The 19791-nt window shown below is 36.4% G+C and overlaps 1 protein-coding gene across 2 annotated transcripts in view; it reads right to left on the minus strand.

The window, feature by feature from the left end:
• Window positions 1-19791, minus strand: part of STARD13 (StAR related lipid transfer domain containing 13) — a 273101-nt gene that overhangs the window by 197576 nt on the left and 55734 nt on the right. The window contains exon 1 of one of the 2 annotated variants that reach the window (XM_049778752.1): window positions 1528-1775. The exons of the other annotated variant lie outside the window; for it this stretch is intronic. Coding sequence (XP_049634709.1) covers window positions 1528-1696 — 169 coding nt within the window. The 5' untranslated portion in view covers window positions 1697-1775. Of the gene's footprint in view, window positions 1-1527; window positions 1776-19791 lie in introns of those variants that run through there. 2 annotated transcript variants of the gene reach the window in all.

Genomic DNA, 19791 nt, shown 5'->3' on the forward strand with positions numbered 1-19791 from the left:
ATATAGATTGTAAATCTCCATCATACATTTATTAAGCCCCTATTATGGTTTGGCATCTGGTAAAGTCCCATTGTCAGGAACCTCTAAAAATGGAGCTGGTTTTTATTCTAAGCCTAATGTATTTTTAAATCAAGCCACAGGGAAATAATTACTTTTGTTTCTATTCAATCAAGACCTGCACACAAAGTTTATGGAATGACATAATATCCTTCCTGAAATCAGACCGGTATGTAGGACCAGTATCCTTCACACATAACCAGTTCCTGAACTTTTACAAACAAATTCTCATTTCCAAGGAAACAATCTCATCAAATGCTGCTCACTAGAATACATATTGTTCCTTTTGGAAGCCTTACAATAGATTTTCACGATTACAAAACCCAACTTCCCATCTAAAATTCAATATAATCCCAAGCTCATTTACTTAAGTGAAAATTCTACTTGCTAAAAATCTGAACACTCCTAGCCTAATAATTTATACTACTATAATAATAAATGGTTTTTCTTTTAGTTTTAGAGAAGGGTAGTCATAATTAATTGTTACAAGGGTACCTATTCACACCAATGAAATTCACACCAATGAAAGACTATTTAGGAATGTTCATTTTCCTACTTGCTACAGACCCATCTTAAGGTAAAGAACAATGCTTTAAACTGCTTGTGCAGAATGATCAGTTTTAATGACATCCAAGATATTTTTTCTCTGAAAATATAGAGAAACGCCACGCAGCTATTGATAATCAATACTGTCTTCTCGATTTTAGGAAGGTGGTGCTTGGGTTCACAAGTCACAAGATTTGTTTTAAGGTTAGCTTAGCCTTAATTAGCCAAATAATTATCAACAATGAATGGCAACTGCTGGCATAAACATACAAATGGGCAGAGATTGTGTCTTTGAGTGTCAGCGGGATGGCCTTCCAGAATAGAACTGTGACTTTTCACTCTTCACCAGGAGTGTTTTTAAAGAATCTGGGCATTGTGGAAGTTAGTTTTCCCTCTCTCCTAATTAAAGAAGCAAATGTCCAAATTTCAAATAGAATAGAGTATGAGAAATCTGTAGCAAAGCACTACCTCTAGACCCCCATTTACAAAACTTTGCTGTCATTCGTTTTGTATCTATAAAACTTTGGAAAACAGGATTCAACATCCTCCAATGAAGTTTGTTTTTTCTTTTTCTAACTTTCCTTCTTTCTGTCTTTCTTTTTCTTTTCTTTCTTTCCTTCATTTTTCTTTCTTTCGTTCTTTCTTTCTTTCTTTCTTTCTTTCTTTCTTTCTTTCTTTCTTTCTTTCTTTCATTTTTTTTTTTTTTTTTGTGCACTTTATGTTGAGTTATGCAGCAGCTACCTGCTATCACTGGTTTAAAACTGCAGCTTACAGTTATTTCTGAAAGTTAACGTGCAGAGTGGCATAGAAATCCATATGTCGTAACGTGGAAACAATTAACTGGGTTAAAAGACTGGGTTAGCATGAAACAGAGCCAAGAGAAAAAATCAGATTAGCAACGGCCTTCCACTACCGGCAACTCACCTTGTTGGATTTTAGTCACTAGCTGATGGCGTGCTAGAATCCGGCTCATCCTGTAAGGAGAGCGCCTCGCAGTCTGATCAAATCGCAAGTACATCTCCTGGCCCTCAGGTGTCATGGAATTTAGATAGTAGCAGCCTGAAGCTGGGGTCCTGGCTCCCTGACTGAACATCTCGGCAGCTTTTCTTTGCCACCTCAGTCTGCCCTGTGGCTCTTTCCAGTCTGTCTCCAGTCTCTCCAAGAGCCAGGCACCCAGCCCAGCCCAGCTCAACAGACCCAGCGATTTTGAAAAAAAAAAAAAAAAGAAAGAAAAAGAAAAAGGAGTGCCAAAAGCCACAACTCAGAATTCCACCCCGGCCCCTCACATGACTTCAGTGAGCCAATCAGAAGCAGAAAGGCGGATGGGGCGCTTCTCCAGTCATCCCCAAGGTCTGAGCAGAGGCAGTTCCTGAGAGCTGCTGATTCCGCCCCACCGAGGCTGGGCGCAAATGCCAGTGTGCCTGCGGGCTGGCGAAGCTCACCGAGAAGCTGCCTGCGCTCAACCCAGGTAATGACAGCCATAGCCGTGGAAGGACAGTCGGCGCGAGCAGGAGGCAAGTTATAAGGCTGTAAAACTTTTAAGAACTTTGCCTTTCATCCGGCTGCTGCAAGCCAAGTAAAAAGTTGCATGCGCTAAAGCACATTATTTTTAAGACTTCAGAGAAGCATAGGCTGCAGAGAATGAAGTGCTCTCTTAATATAAGGCATTGAAGTCAATAAAGCTTCTCCAAAGAAAAATAAACGTCAAGTCCTTTAACATCTCTAGTTAAAACACCAAACCCTCCCCCATGGCCCACCTACCAGGAAAAGCTAAGAGCTCTTACAGATAACACTGGGCTGGGCAAAGCACAGAGGCACGCGAGTCTAAACACCTAGCCCCTCCCTTTTCTATTTCTCCACTATCCTCACATTTTAACTCTCAAGCAACACAATTTTTATGAATACCTATCACTTTTTAGACATATAGAGAATCGTTGTAAAGATGCAAAAATTCATGCCAAATTATTGACCCCACGTTACTAAGGATCCACAGAGAAGTGATGCAGTATTATAGCTCAAGGTGTTTTAAGAAAGAAATCTCAAAGAACACCTTAACACAGTATAAGGGACACAACATTCCTGTCAACTGGGACAGTGGCAGCAGGCCAAGGAGGAGGAGACATTTGAAAGCCCCTGGTTAGCCTAAGCAGCAAAGGAAGCTGAGAAAGGTGGAGTAGGAAGGCCCAGGTCCCCTGTATGCAGAGCTGAACTCAGTCAAAGAGAGTGTAAGGATGTCTGCTAGTGATTCAGTTTAGTCCTATCCGAATATACATCTGGTGATAATTAGAAAATTTTCCATATTTTTTTCTCTTTAATATTGCTGGTGTGAAGAGAAAAAATGTTTATAGAAAACATGTTATCAAATTTTGAGCCTGGGGCTGAGTAAATAATATTCTTTGAGAAAGAAGCATATTGCCAAATTTTTACATTTGACTGACTCCAAACTAAAACAAAGCCTGGCCTGTAATTTAGAGTTCTAATTATATAAAAAAAAAAAAAAAAAAAAAAAAAAAAACTCATCCTTTTTCACTATACTTAAATGAGGACGTTAGTTCCTTTTAGCGTGGCTTTCTGATGCAAGTATGTCCTTCAGTCATGAATTTTTTTGAGGGGAGATCCACACTCAGATAAACTTGGAGATTATTCCAAACTCTGCTCAGCTAGCTTTATGTGGTATCAGGGATGAAGCCCAGGTCTCCTGAATGCAAAGCAAGGATTCAACCCATTAAGCTGTCTCTCTCCTCTCTTCTCCTCCTTCCCCCCCACCCCCCATTCTGTGGGAATCTTAGCTGATCCAATTCAGAGATTCTGAGAAGTAGCTGGTTTCATGTAACTATCCTGCTAGGTCAACGAACAAGTAAATAAAGGTCTCTAGGGCTTACATTAGTACACATTCTCTGAAATGACAGCTGTAAGCCTCTTTCATTCACTCAGCAAGACAAATCACATGTTATGTTTTCCAGCAGCATTGTGAAATGGAAAGGAAGATAACACTGGATCTTGGCCCTTTAGATTCGTGTTTAGAATTTGGTCTGTTCTTTCTTCTCCTTGACCTTTTAATTGTATTGTATTTTATTTTTTTGAAAGGTGAAAGAGATTTATAGTGGAATCACTTGAGAATGTCAGAAGCACTGGTCTTGAGTTAGCTCTACTTCACAGTATATTTGATGCCCAAAGGTTTAACTCTACCTCACCATATTTAGTGACAAAGGTTCCACTGGCAAGTTTAGAATTAGCATTGATTACCATCTGATGGAGATACTAATGTCAATCACTTGTACAATGTTACTGGTCTGATAATTCAACATTGAATCATCCCTCTATAAATCTAACTTTTAAAAAGACACATAAGAGGAAAGAGAAAGAGGCAGAGTAGAACAAGAGAACACAAAATATGCTCTGCGAAGTCAATCAAAAAAAAAAAGAAAGAAAAAAATCAAGAAGTGATATGCAGTTCTTTCATAGTTGTGAGTAGTAAAAAAAGGACTGTCCATTCCCAGTACCAATTTTTAATAGCTCATTATTATTTGATGCATTTTTTAAAATTATGGGATGATTTTCCTGAGAAAGAGATCAGTCAGTATATTAGACCAAGTTACTGTGTTTTTCTTAAATATTACTATGCCTCATTATCATGAGTAATGCTTTGTTTTATGCTAGTGTATTACCAAAACTTCTGAACCCTTACACTGAATTTTTTCATTTAGTTGCGGTAATATAAGAATTAACATTGAGTAGACATTTTTGTTTTATCGTAAAATGTAAAAGAGGAAGCTGCTGATATTCATACTTCTGATATTCATGTCTTCTTCATAACTCATTGAAAACTTCTCACTGGTCAGTGAAGTTCAAAGGGATAAGGATGGAAGAGTGCTGAAAACCTCTTTTTCTTTCTCAATTAGTCATCAAGAGCTATCTTCCCCTTATACTATTTCAGGGATAGGGTAAAGAAATATTGCAGATAAGAGAGCAATATTTATTATAGCAAACAATAGAGCAATAAAGGGGGAAAAAAGGAAAGAATCCTTTTGGTGATTGCTATTTGCCACACCTTATGTTATCTACAGTTCATGTCTTTAATGTTTACAGCAACCCTCTGTGGTATTCGATTTATTGAAAAACAAACTAAGACTCCCAGAGGTGAAGCAATGCCCCAGGTGATAGACCAGCCAAGTGCAAAACATGTTTATCTCCAAAATGATTTAATAACTCTACTATAAGAAATGAGGGACAGAGAAGGGAAAGAATTAATTGAAAATTGAATTAGGGAGAAAATTTAAAAAACAATATTGAAGATAATCAATCTTATTTAATTATATGTTATACTGAACTAGAGATATGGGATGACTAAATCCTTATGTTGATTTAAAACTATGTATCTACAGATCAAGACAAAAGACAAAAGCCTGGAATTATCAGGGATAAACAGAGGTCTATTTAGTAATCCAAGACAATGAACCCTTAAGACCCACTAACCCACATCCACCAATCATAAAGACACAGGTTCATTGCTTATTTGCTTATCAATTCCACTTTTATAGACATAGATTTTCTTATGTTTTCTTTGCATCCTCAAAGCTTATTCTAGATGTCATCTTGCCTTTTTCATGGTACTGATTCTTATTGCAAATACTCCAAATATAGTCAAAACTCTGAAATATGATCTAAAACAAAACTTATGGAATTTCAATTTTTCAGGTCTTTTGAAAAATGAACCTAGATTACTGCTCAATGGAATCTGTGTACACATGGCCAAAAGTTAGGAGTGCTTTTATAGAAGCCAAGATTGGCCCACTATGTTTTCATCTGTGTGCTACTTCTTTTACTCCTGCAAATACATTCCAGCTTCTTCAACAGGCTACTCAGAAGGAGCCAACGTAGTTTTGTTAAGTAGAAAAATGCTTGAGAGACAAGTGGTAGGCAGGAAATAAAATCAAAAAACAAAACTAAAGTAAAAATACCCAGACTATTTGAAAGGCTGATTTTGAAATTAATTGTGTCTAAAGGTAGTGTATTGAGTGATAGCACGTAAGATGCTTTTCTTATACACAACTGACCTGCGTTTGATCTCTGCTACTGCATATGATACCTGGTGACCTGCCAGGAGTGATTCCTGAGAACAGATCCAGGAGTAAACCCTGAGCACAACCAGGTGTGGCCCCCAAATCTAAATGATTAAAAAGAAAATAAAGATTATGTGTTAACTGATTTAATGTGAATTCTATCTGTGGGCACTAAAGCTTACTTTGAAGACTGAAACTAAGTGGTTTGTGATGCATATGACCAATATTCTACCAATAGGCTTCTCAAGAGGCATTCATTACATGTCTGTGGGATCCTTGCATGCACACCAGTGACACTGATATGCACAGTCAAGACTAAGCCCCCTGGTCCCCATGAAAGACTTCAGAATGGGTCCTCTAAATTGTCTTCCCCAGATCTAAGAACCGTGTTTCTCGGTTCTGCTGTAAAGATTTGTGCGCTGTCATGGATTTTCTTCAATTTTGTCTCAGTTTTCTCAAATATCTCTGATTCACTTTGGTATCTATGAGTCATCAAAAATATGTATTCTGACTAATTCCATCCATGGAGATCAAAGAAACAAGTTCAGTTTATTTGGCTAATGAACTATAGAGTTCATTGGCCTATGACTCATTCCAGACAAATGCAAATGCTTTCATTAGTCGGCATTCAAAAAGACCTAGAGCAAGGTTATTTCCTAGACTTCTATTCAGACCTATTCCCCACAGTAATACTGTCACAACTAATGTTTAATGTTAACATTAACAGTTGCTTATAAAAAAGCTGATTAGATTGCTTGTTGAATTACAAAATCTATTTTTTATTGCAGTTATAAGATACATAAGGGTTTAAAAAAAGAAATTAAATAATCGAATAACCTTCTAATCCAGTCACTAAACAGGTCATTTTTCAAATGAACTAATTAACTAATTATTATTGTATCAGTGATATAAAGTTATATTATCTCATAACTGAGTTGAACATGAGTTGTTTTAGAAATGTTCCCTTATAAATATCTATTCACTGACTCTAATTCTGCCATTTAGAATTAGAACGTGACAAACCTGTTCTGTCTCATGGGCCTTTAGATATTCTAAAAGACATTTTTCTTATATCAATCTTTGTAAATAAAATACTATTTTCCCATCAAAAAACTAGAAATTTAATATCAGGCTCCTATCTGTTAAAGCAAACATAAATAAAATAAAGACAAACTTAAACAGATGATAAAATTAAAGCAAAAACCAGTGTTTCATTAAGATCAATTACCAGATATTGATCCACAGAGAAAATTCCCAAGTCTCTATAAACATTAATTTAGTATCTAGTGATTTGTAAATTGATGTCTAGTTTTTAGTTGTTGTTGCTGCTGTTGTTGTTCGCCATACCTGCAATACTCAGGGGTTATACCTAACTCTGTATTCAGAAATTACTGCTGGCATTGTTTTGTGGGAATCAAACAGGGTGCTGGAATCAAACCCAGGTCAGCTGTGTGCAAGGCCAACATCCTGCCTGTTATTCAATCGCTCTAGCCCCCTTGCTAGATTTCATGTTTTCTGCTATTCTTCTTGTTATTTTTAAACTCATGTTTGGTTACAATATTAATGGAATTTCAAGGACATATCTTCATACCCCTATTATTTGCATAATTGTAATTACTGCCAGCATAATCCTCCTACTCTTAGGCTAACAACCACAGTTTTCATTCTGCATAGGAGCTAGATTTGTTGCAGTTTGTTTGTTTTACTAATTCATGTTTTACATGAATAAAACCATCCATTCAGCATTTGTCTTTCACTTTCTTCATTAAGCATTAATAGACCTTGATATAGCATTAATAGATTTTTACATAGCATAAATGGTACTTGAGTCTCATTAATCTGGTCCCAAAAGGTTTGATCATATCTTTTTAATAGCATGATAGTAAATCCAGTAATCTGTAGATAGACTTTAAGTTGAATCCATATTTTGGCTTTCAAGTTTAGTTTTTTTCATAGTCTGAATGAATGACTATAAATAGTTCTGCTAGATTACATAGAATTGTTTTTTTTGGTGAGGGGTCTCCCTAGAGGCTGAACCAATTTGCATTTTTTAATGAAATAACTGAGTCCCCCTTTCTCCACAATTGCTCACTGACATTTCTTCCAATCTTTTTAAATATAGGGGCCGCACTTACAGTGGTTCTATGATTTTTGTGATTTTGAACTGCATTTCCTAATAATTGTCATTGAAGATATTTTTTTTTTCTATGTTTGGTTCTGTACACCATCTGTATTTTTTTTCTTTGAGATCTCTGTTCATGTCCTTCATACATCTTTTTTGTGTTTGGGTCACACTAGGTTATTCTCAGGAGTTGCTCCTGACTCTATCTCAGAGATCACACTTGACTGCAGGACTTTATGAGGTGTTGTGTATATAATTCAGGTTGGCCATCTGAGTACCTTACCCAATGCTTTTTTCTAGTTCTCTTATTTGAAAAATTGATTTTCTTGCTTTTCTAATGAAGATATGTCTTTTGGATATGAACCCTTGTCAAGTGTATTATGTTATGTACAAATATTGAACTGCCAGCCTGCCTTGTTGTTTTCTTTTGTTTTTTTTAGGCCTGATCATTACTTCAACTCAATGTTCATGTGACTGTTTTCTCCTGGTACCATCCACTTTCTTTCTTTTTTTCCCCCTTAATATATGAGGAAGGAAAAATGATTCAAGTTCTGTGGTTCTGTTGGAAAAAAGAAAAAAAAAAAGCTGGGAGGAATCCATCTAGAAGCTATCAAAATCAATTTAAAAGAAGAAAAAGGGGAACAAAGAGAAAAAATGAAGTAAAAGAAGCAATGACAGAATGCACAACAGCCACAAAAAACAACTATTGAAAAAATTGAAACACAACATGAAACACCACAATATGGTGTGGCGAGGTTTTGTGCCTTTTTTTTTTTTTTGCATAGGCACAGTAAGTATTGAGGAAATTTGAAAAGGAAATTCCCTTGGCCTAAGAGATACAGCATTTTCCATCCTTGAAGCATACTGCTATGGGAACAACTACAGGTTCCATATATAATCATTATCAAACTCCAAAGTCTTTTTATGGTGCCAGGAACCATTCTGCTCAGTTGTGGCTGACAAAATCAGAGATCTTGGTATTTGCACAGGTCATAGACAAAGTCTAGGATAGAGTCTTTCTTTATAGTTCTAGAAGTTCTGCTTCATCACAGTTGTTATAGTCAGTTTTCTGTAGTTAGTGATCTTGGTTTTTGCATAGATTTTGGGACAAAGCCTAGAATATAGCCTTTCCTTATGGTTTCAGAAGTTCTACTCAATCATAGTTTTCAAAATCAGACCTCTAAAATTAGAGATCTTAGTTTTTGTTCAAATCCTAGGCTGAAACCTAGGCTAGGGTCTTTCTTATTGGACCCAGGAAAAGTTCTGCCCAGTTGCAGTTGTCTTCTGTAATTAAAGATCTTCGTTTTTGCATATATCAAGGACGTAGTATCTTCTTTTTTTCTTTATTTAAACATCTCGATTACAAATATGATTGAGATTAGGTTTCAGTCATGTAAAGAACACCCCCCTTCAACAGTGCAACATTCCCACCACCTTTATCCCAAATCTCCCTCCATCCCCAACACACCACCACCTGTACTCTAGACAGGCTTTCCAGTTCCCTCATTCATTCACATGATTACGGTAGTTCTCAGTGTAGTTATTTCTATAACTGCACTCACCACTCTTTGTGGTGAGCTTCATGAAGTGAGCTGGAAGTTCCAGCCCTCCTCTCATTGTCTCTAAGGATTGTTGCAAAATGGATAAGAATTCCTTTCTCTCCACAACCCCGCCAGCACTGATTGTTCTCATTCTTTGTGATGTGTGCCAATCTTTATGGTGTGAGATGGTATCTCATCGTTTTTTGATTTGCATCTACCTGATGATCAGTGATGAGGAGCATTTTTTCATGTGCCTTTGGGGCATTTGTATTTCTTTTTTTATCAAAGTGTCGGTTCATTTTTTCCCATTTTTTATGTGATTAGATGTGTTTTTCTTGTAAAGTTCTGTCAGTGCCCTGTATATTTTGGATATTAGCCCCTTATCTGATGGGTATTGGGTGAATAGTTTCTCCCACATGGTGGGTGGCTCTTCTATCCTGGGCATTATTTTTTTTGAGATGCAGAAGCTTCTCACCTTAATGTATTCCCATCTGTTGATCTCTGCTTCCACTTGTTTGGAAAGTGCAGTTTCCTCCTTGAAGATGCCTTTAGTCTCAATGTCATGGAGTGTTTTACCTATGTGTTGTTCTATACACCTTATGTTATCAAGTCTGATATCAAAGTCTTTAATCCACTTGGATTTTACCTTCATATATAAAGTTAACTGCATGTCTATGTTCGCTTTTATGCAAGTGGCTAACCAATTCTGCCAGCATCAATTGCTGAAGATGTTTTCCCTGCTCCACTTAGGATTTCTAGCTCCTTTGTCAAAAATTAGGTGATTGTATGTCTGGGGAATATTGTCTGAGAACTCAAACTATTCCACTGATCTGAGGGTCTGTCTTTATTCCAATATCATGCTGTTTTGATAACTATTGCTTTGTAGTACAGTTTAAAGTTGGGGAAAGTAATACCTCCCATTTTCCTTTTCCCTAGGAGTGCTTTAGCTATTCAAGGGTGTTTATAGTTCCAGATGAACTTCATAAGTGTTTGATCCACTTCTTTGAAGAATTTCATGAGTATCTTTAGAGGGATCACATTAAATATGTACAATGCTTTGGGAAGTATTGCCATTTTAATGATGTTAATCCTGCCCATCCATGAGCAGGGTATGTGTTCCATTTCCATGTGTCCTATCTTATTTCTTGGAGCAGGGCTTTATAATTTTCTTTGTATAGGTCCTTCACGTCTTTGGTCAAGTTGAGTCCAAGATATTTGAGTATTTGTGGCACTAATCTGAATGGGATTTCCTTCTTGACATCCATCTCTTCCCTATAGTTATTGGTGTATAAAAAGGCCATTGATTTCTGTGTATTTATTTTGTAGCTTGCCACCTTGCTATATGAGTCTATTTTTTCTAGAAGCCTTTTGGTAGTCTTTAGGTTTTCAAAGTAGAGTATCATGTCATCTGAAAAAGTGAGAGCTTGACTTCTTCTTTTCCTATCTGGATTTCCTTGATATATTTTTCTTGCCTGATCGCTAAAGCAAGAAATTCCAGTACTATGTTGAAGAGGAGTGGTGAGAGCAGATAGTCTTGTCTTGTACCAGAATTTAGAGGAAAGGCTTTTAGTTTTTCTCCATTGAGGATAATATTTGCCATTGGCTTGTGGTAGATGGCTTTAAATAGATTGAGAAAGGTTTCTTTTATTCCCATCTTGCTGAGAGTTTTGATCAAAAATGGGTTTTGGACCTTATCAAATCCTTTCTCTGCGTCTATTGATATGATCATGTGATTTTTTATTTTTCTTGTTGTTGATGTTTTGTATGATGTTGATAGATTTACGAATGTTAAACCATCCTTGCATTCTTGGGATGAAATCTACTTGGTTATAGTGTATGATCTTCTTAATGATGCATTGGATCCTATTTGCCAGGATATTGTTAAAGATCTTTGCATTGCATCTGCATTCATCAGAGATATTGGTCTGTAATTTTCTTTTTTGGCAGCATCTCTGTCTGGTTTTGGTATTAAGGCGATGTTGGCTTCATAAAAGCTGTTCAGGAGTATTCCCGTTTTCTCAATTTCATGGAAGAGCCTGGCTAGGATTGGTAGTAGCTCCTCTTGAAAGGTTTGATAGAATTCATTAGTAAATCCATTTGGGCCTGGGCTTTTCTTTTTGGGCAGATGTTTGATTACAGTTTCAATTTCCTCAATAGTGATGGGGGTGTTTAGATATGATACATCCACCTTACTTAACTGTGGAAGGTTATAAGTGTCCAAGAATTTATCCATTTCTTCTAGGTTCTCATGTTTAGTAGCATAAAATTTCTCAAAGTAATCTCTGATTACCCTTTGGATCTCTGCAATATCTGTCGTGATCTCCCCCTTTTCATTTCTAATATGGGTTATCAGGTTTCTCTCTTTCTCTCTTTCTTTGTGAGTTTTGCCAATGGTCTATCAATCTTGTTTATTTTTTCAAAGAACCAACTGCTTTCGTTGATATTTCGGGTTGTTTTTTGGGTTTCCACTTCTACGATTTCTGCTCTCAGCTTTGTTATTTCCTTCTGTCTCCCTATTTTTGAGTCCTTTTGTTGAGCACTTTCTAATTCTATGATCTGCGTCATTAAGCTATTCAGGTAGGCCCCTTCTCCTTTTTGATGTGTGCTTCCAAAGCTATAAATTTTCCTCTCAGGACCGCTTTTGCTGTGTCCCATATATTCTGGCAGTTTGTGTCATCATTATCATTAGTTTCCATGAAATTTTTGATTTCCTCTTTGATATCATCTAAGACCCACTGGTTGTTCAGTAGCAGGCTGTTTAATTTTCAGTTGTTAAAAGTCTTTCTTCTGTGTGCCTTTGTAGTTCACATCTAATTTCAGAGCCTTGTGGTCAGCAAAGGTAGCCTGCAAGATGTCTATCCTCTTTATTTTATGAAGGTATGTTTTATTTGTCAGCATGTAGTCTATCCTGAGAATGACCCATGTACATTGGAGAAGAATGTGTATCCAGGTTTTTTTGGGGTGGAGTTTCCTATATATATCTACTAGTCCTCTTTCTTCCATTACTTTTTTCAGGGCTAGTATGTTTTTGTTGGGTTTCAGTCTGGTTGACTATCAAGTGTTGATAGGGCCTTGTTGAGGTCTCCCACAATTATTGGGTTATTATTGATTTCTTCTTCTTTCAGATTTGTCAGTAACTGTATTAAATAATTTGCTGGTCTCTCATTGTGTGCATATATATATTTAATAGTCTGAATTCTTCCTGTTGCACATATCCCTTGATTAGTACATAGTGTCCATCTTTGTCCCTTACCAATTTCGGAGTATAAAGTTGGTGTCATCAGTTATTAATATGGCCACTCCAGTTTTTTTTAAGGGTGTTGTTTGATTGGATGATTTTCCTTCAGCCTTTGATTTTGATTCTATGTTTGTTCTGACTATTCAGGTGTGTTTCTTGTAGGCAGCAGAAGGTTGGATTCATCTTTTTGACCCACTTTGCCACTCTATGTCTCTTAGTTGGTGAATTTAATCCATTGACATTGAGGGAGATGATTGTCAGAGGATTTATTGTCATCTTTGTAGATAAGTTTGCTGTGTTTGTTGGTCTCTCTTGTCTTAAAGTAGAACTTTCAGTTTTTCCTTTAAGGCTGGTTTTTTTTTTTTTTATCTGTGACGTTTCTGAGCTGTTGTTTATCCATGAAACAATGTATCCTTCCTTCAAACCTCAACATGAGTCTCGTTGGGTGCAGTATTCTTGGTGAGGCATTCATTTCATTCAGTCTTGTCACAATATCCCACCACTGTCTTCTGCCCTTGAGAGTTTCTTGTGACATGCCTGCTGTAAGGGATGCTCCTTTGAATGTAATTTTCCTTTTTGATCTTTCTGCTTTCAGTATTCTATCACTATCTGTGGGATTTTTCATCATAATGAGGATGTTTCTTGGGGTGTTTTTCTTTGGGTCTCTTTTAGCTGGTACTCTTAGGGCATGCAGGATTTAATTGCATGTAGTATTAACTCTGGGAGTATCTCTTTGATGATGTCTTTGACAGTTGATTCTTCCTGGAGATCTCCTACCTGGGCCTTTGGGACTCCAATGATTCTTATGTTGTTTCTGTTGAGTTTATCAAAGACTTCTATTTTCATCTGTTCACATTCCTTGACTACTTTTTCCATTGCGTGATCGTTTGTCTTAAGGTTTTTTCCCAATTTCTTCTGCTGTGTTGAGTTTTTCTGCATCTCATCTTCCAGCACACCGTTTCTGTCCTCAGCTGCTGTTACCCTGCTGGCGAGGCCATCCACTGAGGTTTCAGTTGAGCTACCGTGTTTTTCAGATCTGTTATTTCAGTTTGGAGTTTTCTGATTTCTGTCTTTGTGTTCTGTTCAGATCAATATATGCTTTGTTTGAGTTCTACAAACATCTTCCATATTTCTATTCTAAACTCCTTATTCGAGAGGTTAACCAGATGGTTGGAATTTTTTAGGTCATCTGCGCTATTGTCTTCATTCTCTGTGCAATGTGTTTGCCTGCGAGGTTTCCCCATTGTCACGCTTGTAGTGTGATTTTTTTCTGTGTGTTGTGGTGGGGTTCATTGGTTAGAAAGAGTGCGTGGCCACGAAGTGAAGCGGAGCGGCCATGCTCTTCTTTGAGCTTGTGGGAGAGCTATTTTTCTGGGCCATTTTCAGCCCACTCCCAAGAGTTTCAGTAGACAGGTCAGTGGAAAAAACACGCATAGGCAACACTCACAGTTTCTCACAGTCTGGAACCTCTGGGCAGGTGTAGATATTCCCAGCTTGACGTCACAAACAGGGGACTTGCCTTTCTGCAGAATACTGCAGATAGCCGGTTTTCATGGTCGGACACAGTTCCTCAGTGTTCCAGCCCTTGGATGAGCCTCTGGGAGAACTATTTTTCTGGGCCCTTTCAGCCCACTCCCAAGAGGTCTAGTGGAAAAACACGCACTTACAGTTTCTCACAGTCGGGAACCACTGGGCGGGCATAGATATTCCCAGCCTGACGTCACAAACAGGGAACTTGTCTTTCTGCAGAATAAGTTTCTCACCGACTTAGTGTCTTCTGATTCATCTTACCATTAAGAAGTGAGGTAGAGCAACCTGCTCTTAGATCTACTTGTTGCTGTTTCCTCATCGTCAGGATATTGTATCAACCTGGCTCAAATTGGTGCCAGGGTGATATTAGGTATTCTCTGGAGGATGTTTGATTCCTGGTGCTGATGCAGGGAACTGTGTTGTTTATACATTTGGGATCTGGGCTTTGAGGTTGGAGGGTAGTTGTCTAATCATATGGAGTCTAAGTTGAGTCCCCATAACAAACGTTTAGGTTAGGAAGCATCTCTGTATTATAAAATTTATGGGTTCTTATTTCTAGTAGATAAGAGCTTGTTTCTATAAATAAGATTTCCCTCTTTTTTAGTATGCCTATGCAAAAGAGAACAGTGGTATATTATTTTCCTGGTGGGGGTAAGAATGACAATCTATACAATCTTTGTGCCCTGGTTTTGTCCTAAGCATTTGTTTCAAACAAGACTTTTTATTCTAGAATTTCATATCAAGCAGAACTCAAACAAGTGAAATTAACATATATATATATATATATATATATATATATAGAGAGAGAGAGAGAGAGAGAGAGAGAGAAGTTTAAAAAATGAGAAAATACAAAACTTAAAAAATATTTTAAGGAAAAAGGAGAAAAATAAGAAAAAAAAGAGGATGGAGGAAGCTACTTTTACATTTGGACATAGACACACTAAGATATAATTATTGGGGTATTAAACATATAAAGAAAATATAGATATTTCCATTAAGTCTTGAGATATTCTTGGGAGAGTGTAAGATTCGGGGCCCATTTCCATCTCACACTGTGGTCTTGTTTGGTATGAGAAATGCCTTGTTGGTTTCATGTAATTTTTTAGGAGGTTCTCCAAGAAATGTCAGGAGATCCCTGAACTACTTGAGAACAATCTTATCCTGGATATGCAAAAGAGCTTGTGCATGAGATCTAAAGTTGCAGAGTTGCTTAGTTTTAGTGGTGCTCCAGAGCAGTAATGGGCAGTACTTGAGAACATTTGCAGTGCTGGACACCAATTTGGAGTCTCACCCATGCAAGGCAAGAATGTATCCAATCTTAATTTTCTCCCCGTCCCTCTTTATGATAATTTCTCTTACCATGTAAAATCTTTTTATTTTGATGGAATGTCATCTGCAAAAAGAAAATGGTAAAAAAAGGAAACACTTGACCAACATTTTTAACACCATACATATAAACTAATTCAAAACGGATGAAAAACTTAAACATTAGACTCTAAATATAAGAGATGTTTAAGAAAATATGGGTCATACACTGCTAGTCCTTGACATTGAGAAATATTCAGATATTCAACGGCTTCAAGACCTGCATTGCTGTGTTTAAAATCATGGGAAGAGTGAGTATCCTCACTTGTTCATATCCATATCTAAAGATAAAAGCTGTCAATTTGTTTTATCACTAAGTTTATGCTAGCTCTCAATATGTCATAGAGGCTTATTTTATGTGAAAATACCTTCCTGTTTTTTTTTTTTTTTTTTAGATACCTTCCTTCTATTTCCAATGTTATAAGTGCTTCCTCATTTGTTCATTAGGGAACTCACCCACCTGTCCTCAGAGTTTACATCTGCAGACTTGATGTACTATTTAGAGTGCCAGGGATTGAACTAAGGTTCAATGGGTTCAACTAAGGTTGAACTAAGGTCCAACATGGGAGATAAGTACCTTACTTACTCTTTGGTCTCAGTTGTAAGTTTTTTAATTATAAATGGATTTTCAGTCATATCAAAGGCATTTTTAGCATCTGTTGATATTATCAAGACATTTTTATCTTTATTTTTATTGATAAGTTGTAGTCCATAAATTTATTTGCATATATTGAACCATCCTTGCATCACTGGAATGAATCCCCCATGGCCATGATAAATTATTCTCCTTATGTGAGGTTGGATTGCATTTGCGAAGATTTTATTGAGGATTTAGCAATTATGTTCTTTAAAGATACAGTTTGTAATTGATATTTTTGCATCTTGTCCTTAGCCAGCTTGAGATTTAGACTGATATATGAGCCTGATAGAATATATTTGGGAACATTTCCTTCCTATTTTTGATACTTTCAACAAAATTCACATTATTCTTCATTAAAAGTGCTGTAGAATTTTCTGAGGAAAACACTGTTTCCACTTTTGTTTTGATTTGCTTTGGATTGGTTTTATTTTCTTCTTTTTATTTTCTTTTATAAGTTTAGGTCTTTCAGCTGTGCTCTCTCTTGATCAGTAAGCAAAAAACAATTCATAATGAGAATGACTATTGATATATATATATACATATATAAACCTATTAAAATTTTACCTTTTGTTCCTTATTATTTTATTTTTGTTAAGTTTTTCCCATTTGTTTGTCTTTTTGTATCAATGGATTGACCTGGTGACTCTACATTTTTCATTCTCTCTTCTAAATGTCCCTGCTTCAAATTTTTGTTTTATGGTTACCATAGGAATTGCCTCATTCTTTTTAAGTCCAAAAATCTTTGTTGAGGTATCAAGTCATCATCAGTTGACTATCTTGATCCTGCCTTTTTCTTTTCCTCTTTGCTGCATTTCACAAGAATGTTGCTTTTAATATATGTATATTTCCTTTCAAAGGTTTAGTGATATTTTTGTTTCTTCTTTTCATGGATAGGAATGATTTTCAACATTTCATATATATTAAGTATGATATTGGTAAATTCTGTGAATTTTTACCTGAAAAAATTTTCATAATATTTAAATGATAATTTGAACCAATAATTCCATGCAAAATATTTTTAGATGAAAGTTTTTGTCTGTTAGTCATGTGACTATGTCATCTCGATCTCATCTAAATTGTGGGGTTTATGCAGAGAGTCTGATGAAAATTTAATAGAAGAGACTTTCTGTTTTACTTATGGGCTATATCTGGTAGTACTCAGGACTTAGTCCTGGGTCTGAGTTCAGGGATCTTTCCAGACAGTACTCAGGAACCATATGCGATATTGCCTTCAGCCCTAAAAGGGACTTTTTAATGTGATGTTCTTATTTGTATTAATATTTTATTTTAAAAATAAATATTTTTATTATTTATTTATATTTCATTCCATTTTTTGTTTTGTTTTGGGACCACACACGGTGATGCTCAGGGATTACTCCTGGCTATGCGCTCAGTAATCACTCCTAGCTTGGGGGACCATATAGGATGCCAGGGGATTGAACCGTGGTCTGTCCTAGGTCAGTGACATGCAAGGCAAATGCCCTACTACTGTGCCACCTCTCCGGCCCTTCATTCAATTTTTTTATTTAGAGTTGACTTTTGGTAATTAATAATGATGTAACTTAATGTTAGTCATTTCATAATGTAGTTATTCTTTCTACTTTCTGGAAATCTATAATTATTCCTTAGGTTTGGAGAGTTCTCAATTTTTATTTGTTTGACTACAGTCTCTACCTACCCTCTTCTTTCTATTTCATTTAACCTTCTGGTATTCCTATGATTCTGATGTTTACTCTTATAGTTAACTAATGTTTCTTGTAGAGTTCCTTCATCTTATGTCTTGGTTCTTTCTAATATATAATTTGAATGATTACTATGACTTTATCTTCAGTTTCTGATATTGTTCTTTTAATGAGATTTAATCTGCTCATTTTGTGTTCCATATTAGATTGAATTTCTTTTAGTGTGTTCTTCATGCCCATAATGTCCATTTGGGAATTTTTACTATCTTCACTCTCTTTACTGAATCAGTCCTGAACATATATAAATATTTAAATATATACACACATGTTATCTTTGTTTAGTTAAGGTTCTCTTATGTCATTACATTTTTTATGCTGGCTTTTCTGCATTTTTAAATTTTCCCTCTGGATGCTTGTCATGTCTGGAGACATGTCTGGAATTTGAGTTTTGTCACATATGCATCTGGGTTAGCTCCTATTGTTTTCCTCCAGGTGGTGCTATTAGTGTAGGTATTCTCTTTTGTTTCTATAGCTGTGAGGGGTAAGGGTAGCATGATAATAATAAGATAGAAAACTTCAGTTCATAGTGTTGACATTGGAAATAAGCCTCCAGAGAGACCTTCATTCTGCCCCTGATCTTAAATGACCACTTATTTCCTTTTCCTCCAACACTTTTCATTGCTTTAACAGTCTACAGGTTGCCATTGTATGACTTCACTAAACCCAAATGGTGGCAGAAGACAATTTAGTTGTTCTAGCCAAGACTAGTCTAAAACACAAGAATTTGGGTTTTGTTTGTTTCAGAGTTTAATTTTTGCCAATAATCTTAATATTAATTTTTGCAAATAATCTGAAAAGTATGCCATTATTTCTATAGTCTTGACCCTTCCCTTGATATCTCAGGTCTTCCTTAATAATGGTAATTGGTGTGCAACTTTCACTTGTCTATCATCTATTACCAATCAATATATCTCTCCCTTTATTGTATTCTGCAAAATAATCATATGCCTTCTGATAGATCTCTCTCAAAAAACCAGGCTGTGAGCTGATTAGGGTTTTCCTGAAATATGTAGTTGATTTTTGGTGGTATTTTAGCCAAAGACTTCACTTGCTAACATCTATTCCTCTAATTCATTGTCCATATTTTTTACTACAGTCTTTAACTGTAAGTGTGTCCTGGAAACAGTGCTGATAGAGAAGGGTGCCTTAAAAGATCTCATGGGATCCCAACTGCAATAAACACAGAAGTGACCATATATTCTACCATGCAGACTATAGGGGAAGGATACTGGAAAAGAGTCTCCTTGAGAAACTTACTAAGACTTTCATGGCAGAAAAAGAGTTCCAGTGGCATGATCCCCGGAAAAGAGAGGCACAGATCATGGCTAGGAAAGTGGTGAGCTGAATATCTGAAAGCATCTATATGAATCTTCACTTGACAAAACTTGAGGAGAGGGTAAAACTTGGGTGGAAGGGTCATGCTGACAGTAGAAACAGGCACATGTCTGCAATTTCCTGCATTTTCCCAATAATGCTTGACTGAGAAAATAAATGCCAGACTTTTCTCTACACTACATCTAAGTAAAAGCAGTCACCCAAAGTTATATAGATTTTCAACAAATAATAGGGAAATCTGGTTCTGTTGTATTTGGTTGCCCAAATTTGAGAACTGTAGCAATGGAGTTAGGGTGAAGTACATGAACCTTAAACCCAATGGTTCTGTGCAGATCTGCATTGCAAAGCCTCACTTTCATTTGGATGCACCATAAACTCAGCCCTACATACCCTTGTAGAATTGGTAAGTGTAAATCCTAGCTTCCAACATAACAAAATCCTTACCCATAGCTCTCACTGTGTAAAAAAACACAATGAAAAAGTAGAGGAATCCTCCAGAAATGACTGGAATTATCTCTAAGAACCCAGGAACTATTTAATCTCTCAGATGAGAACTCCAAAGTGATAATTTTAAGATGCTCAATGAATTAGTGGAACAGGCTACTAACAATG

This window comes from Suncus etruscus, chromosome 8 (assembly GCF_024139225.1).
Source record: "Suncus etruscus isolate mSunEtr1 chromosome 8, mSunEtr1.pri.cur, whole genome shotgun sequence".
Taxonomy (NCBI): domain Eukaryota; kingdom Metazoa; phylum Chordata; class Mammalia; order Eulipotyphla; family Soricidae; genus Suncus; species Suncus etruscus.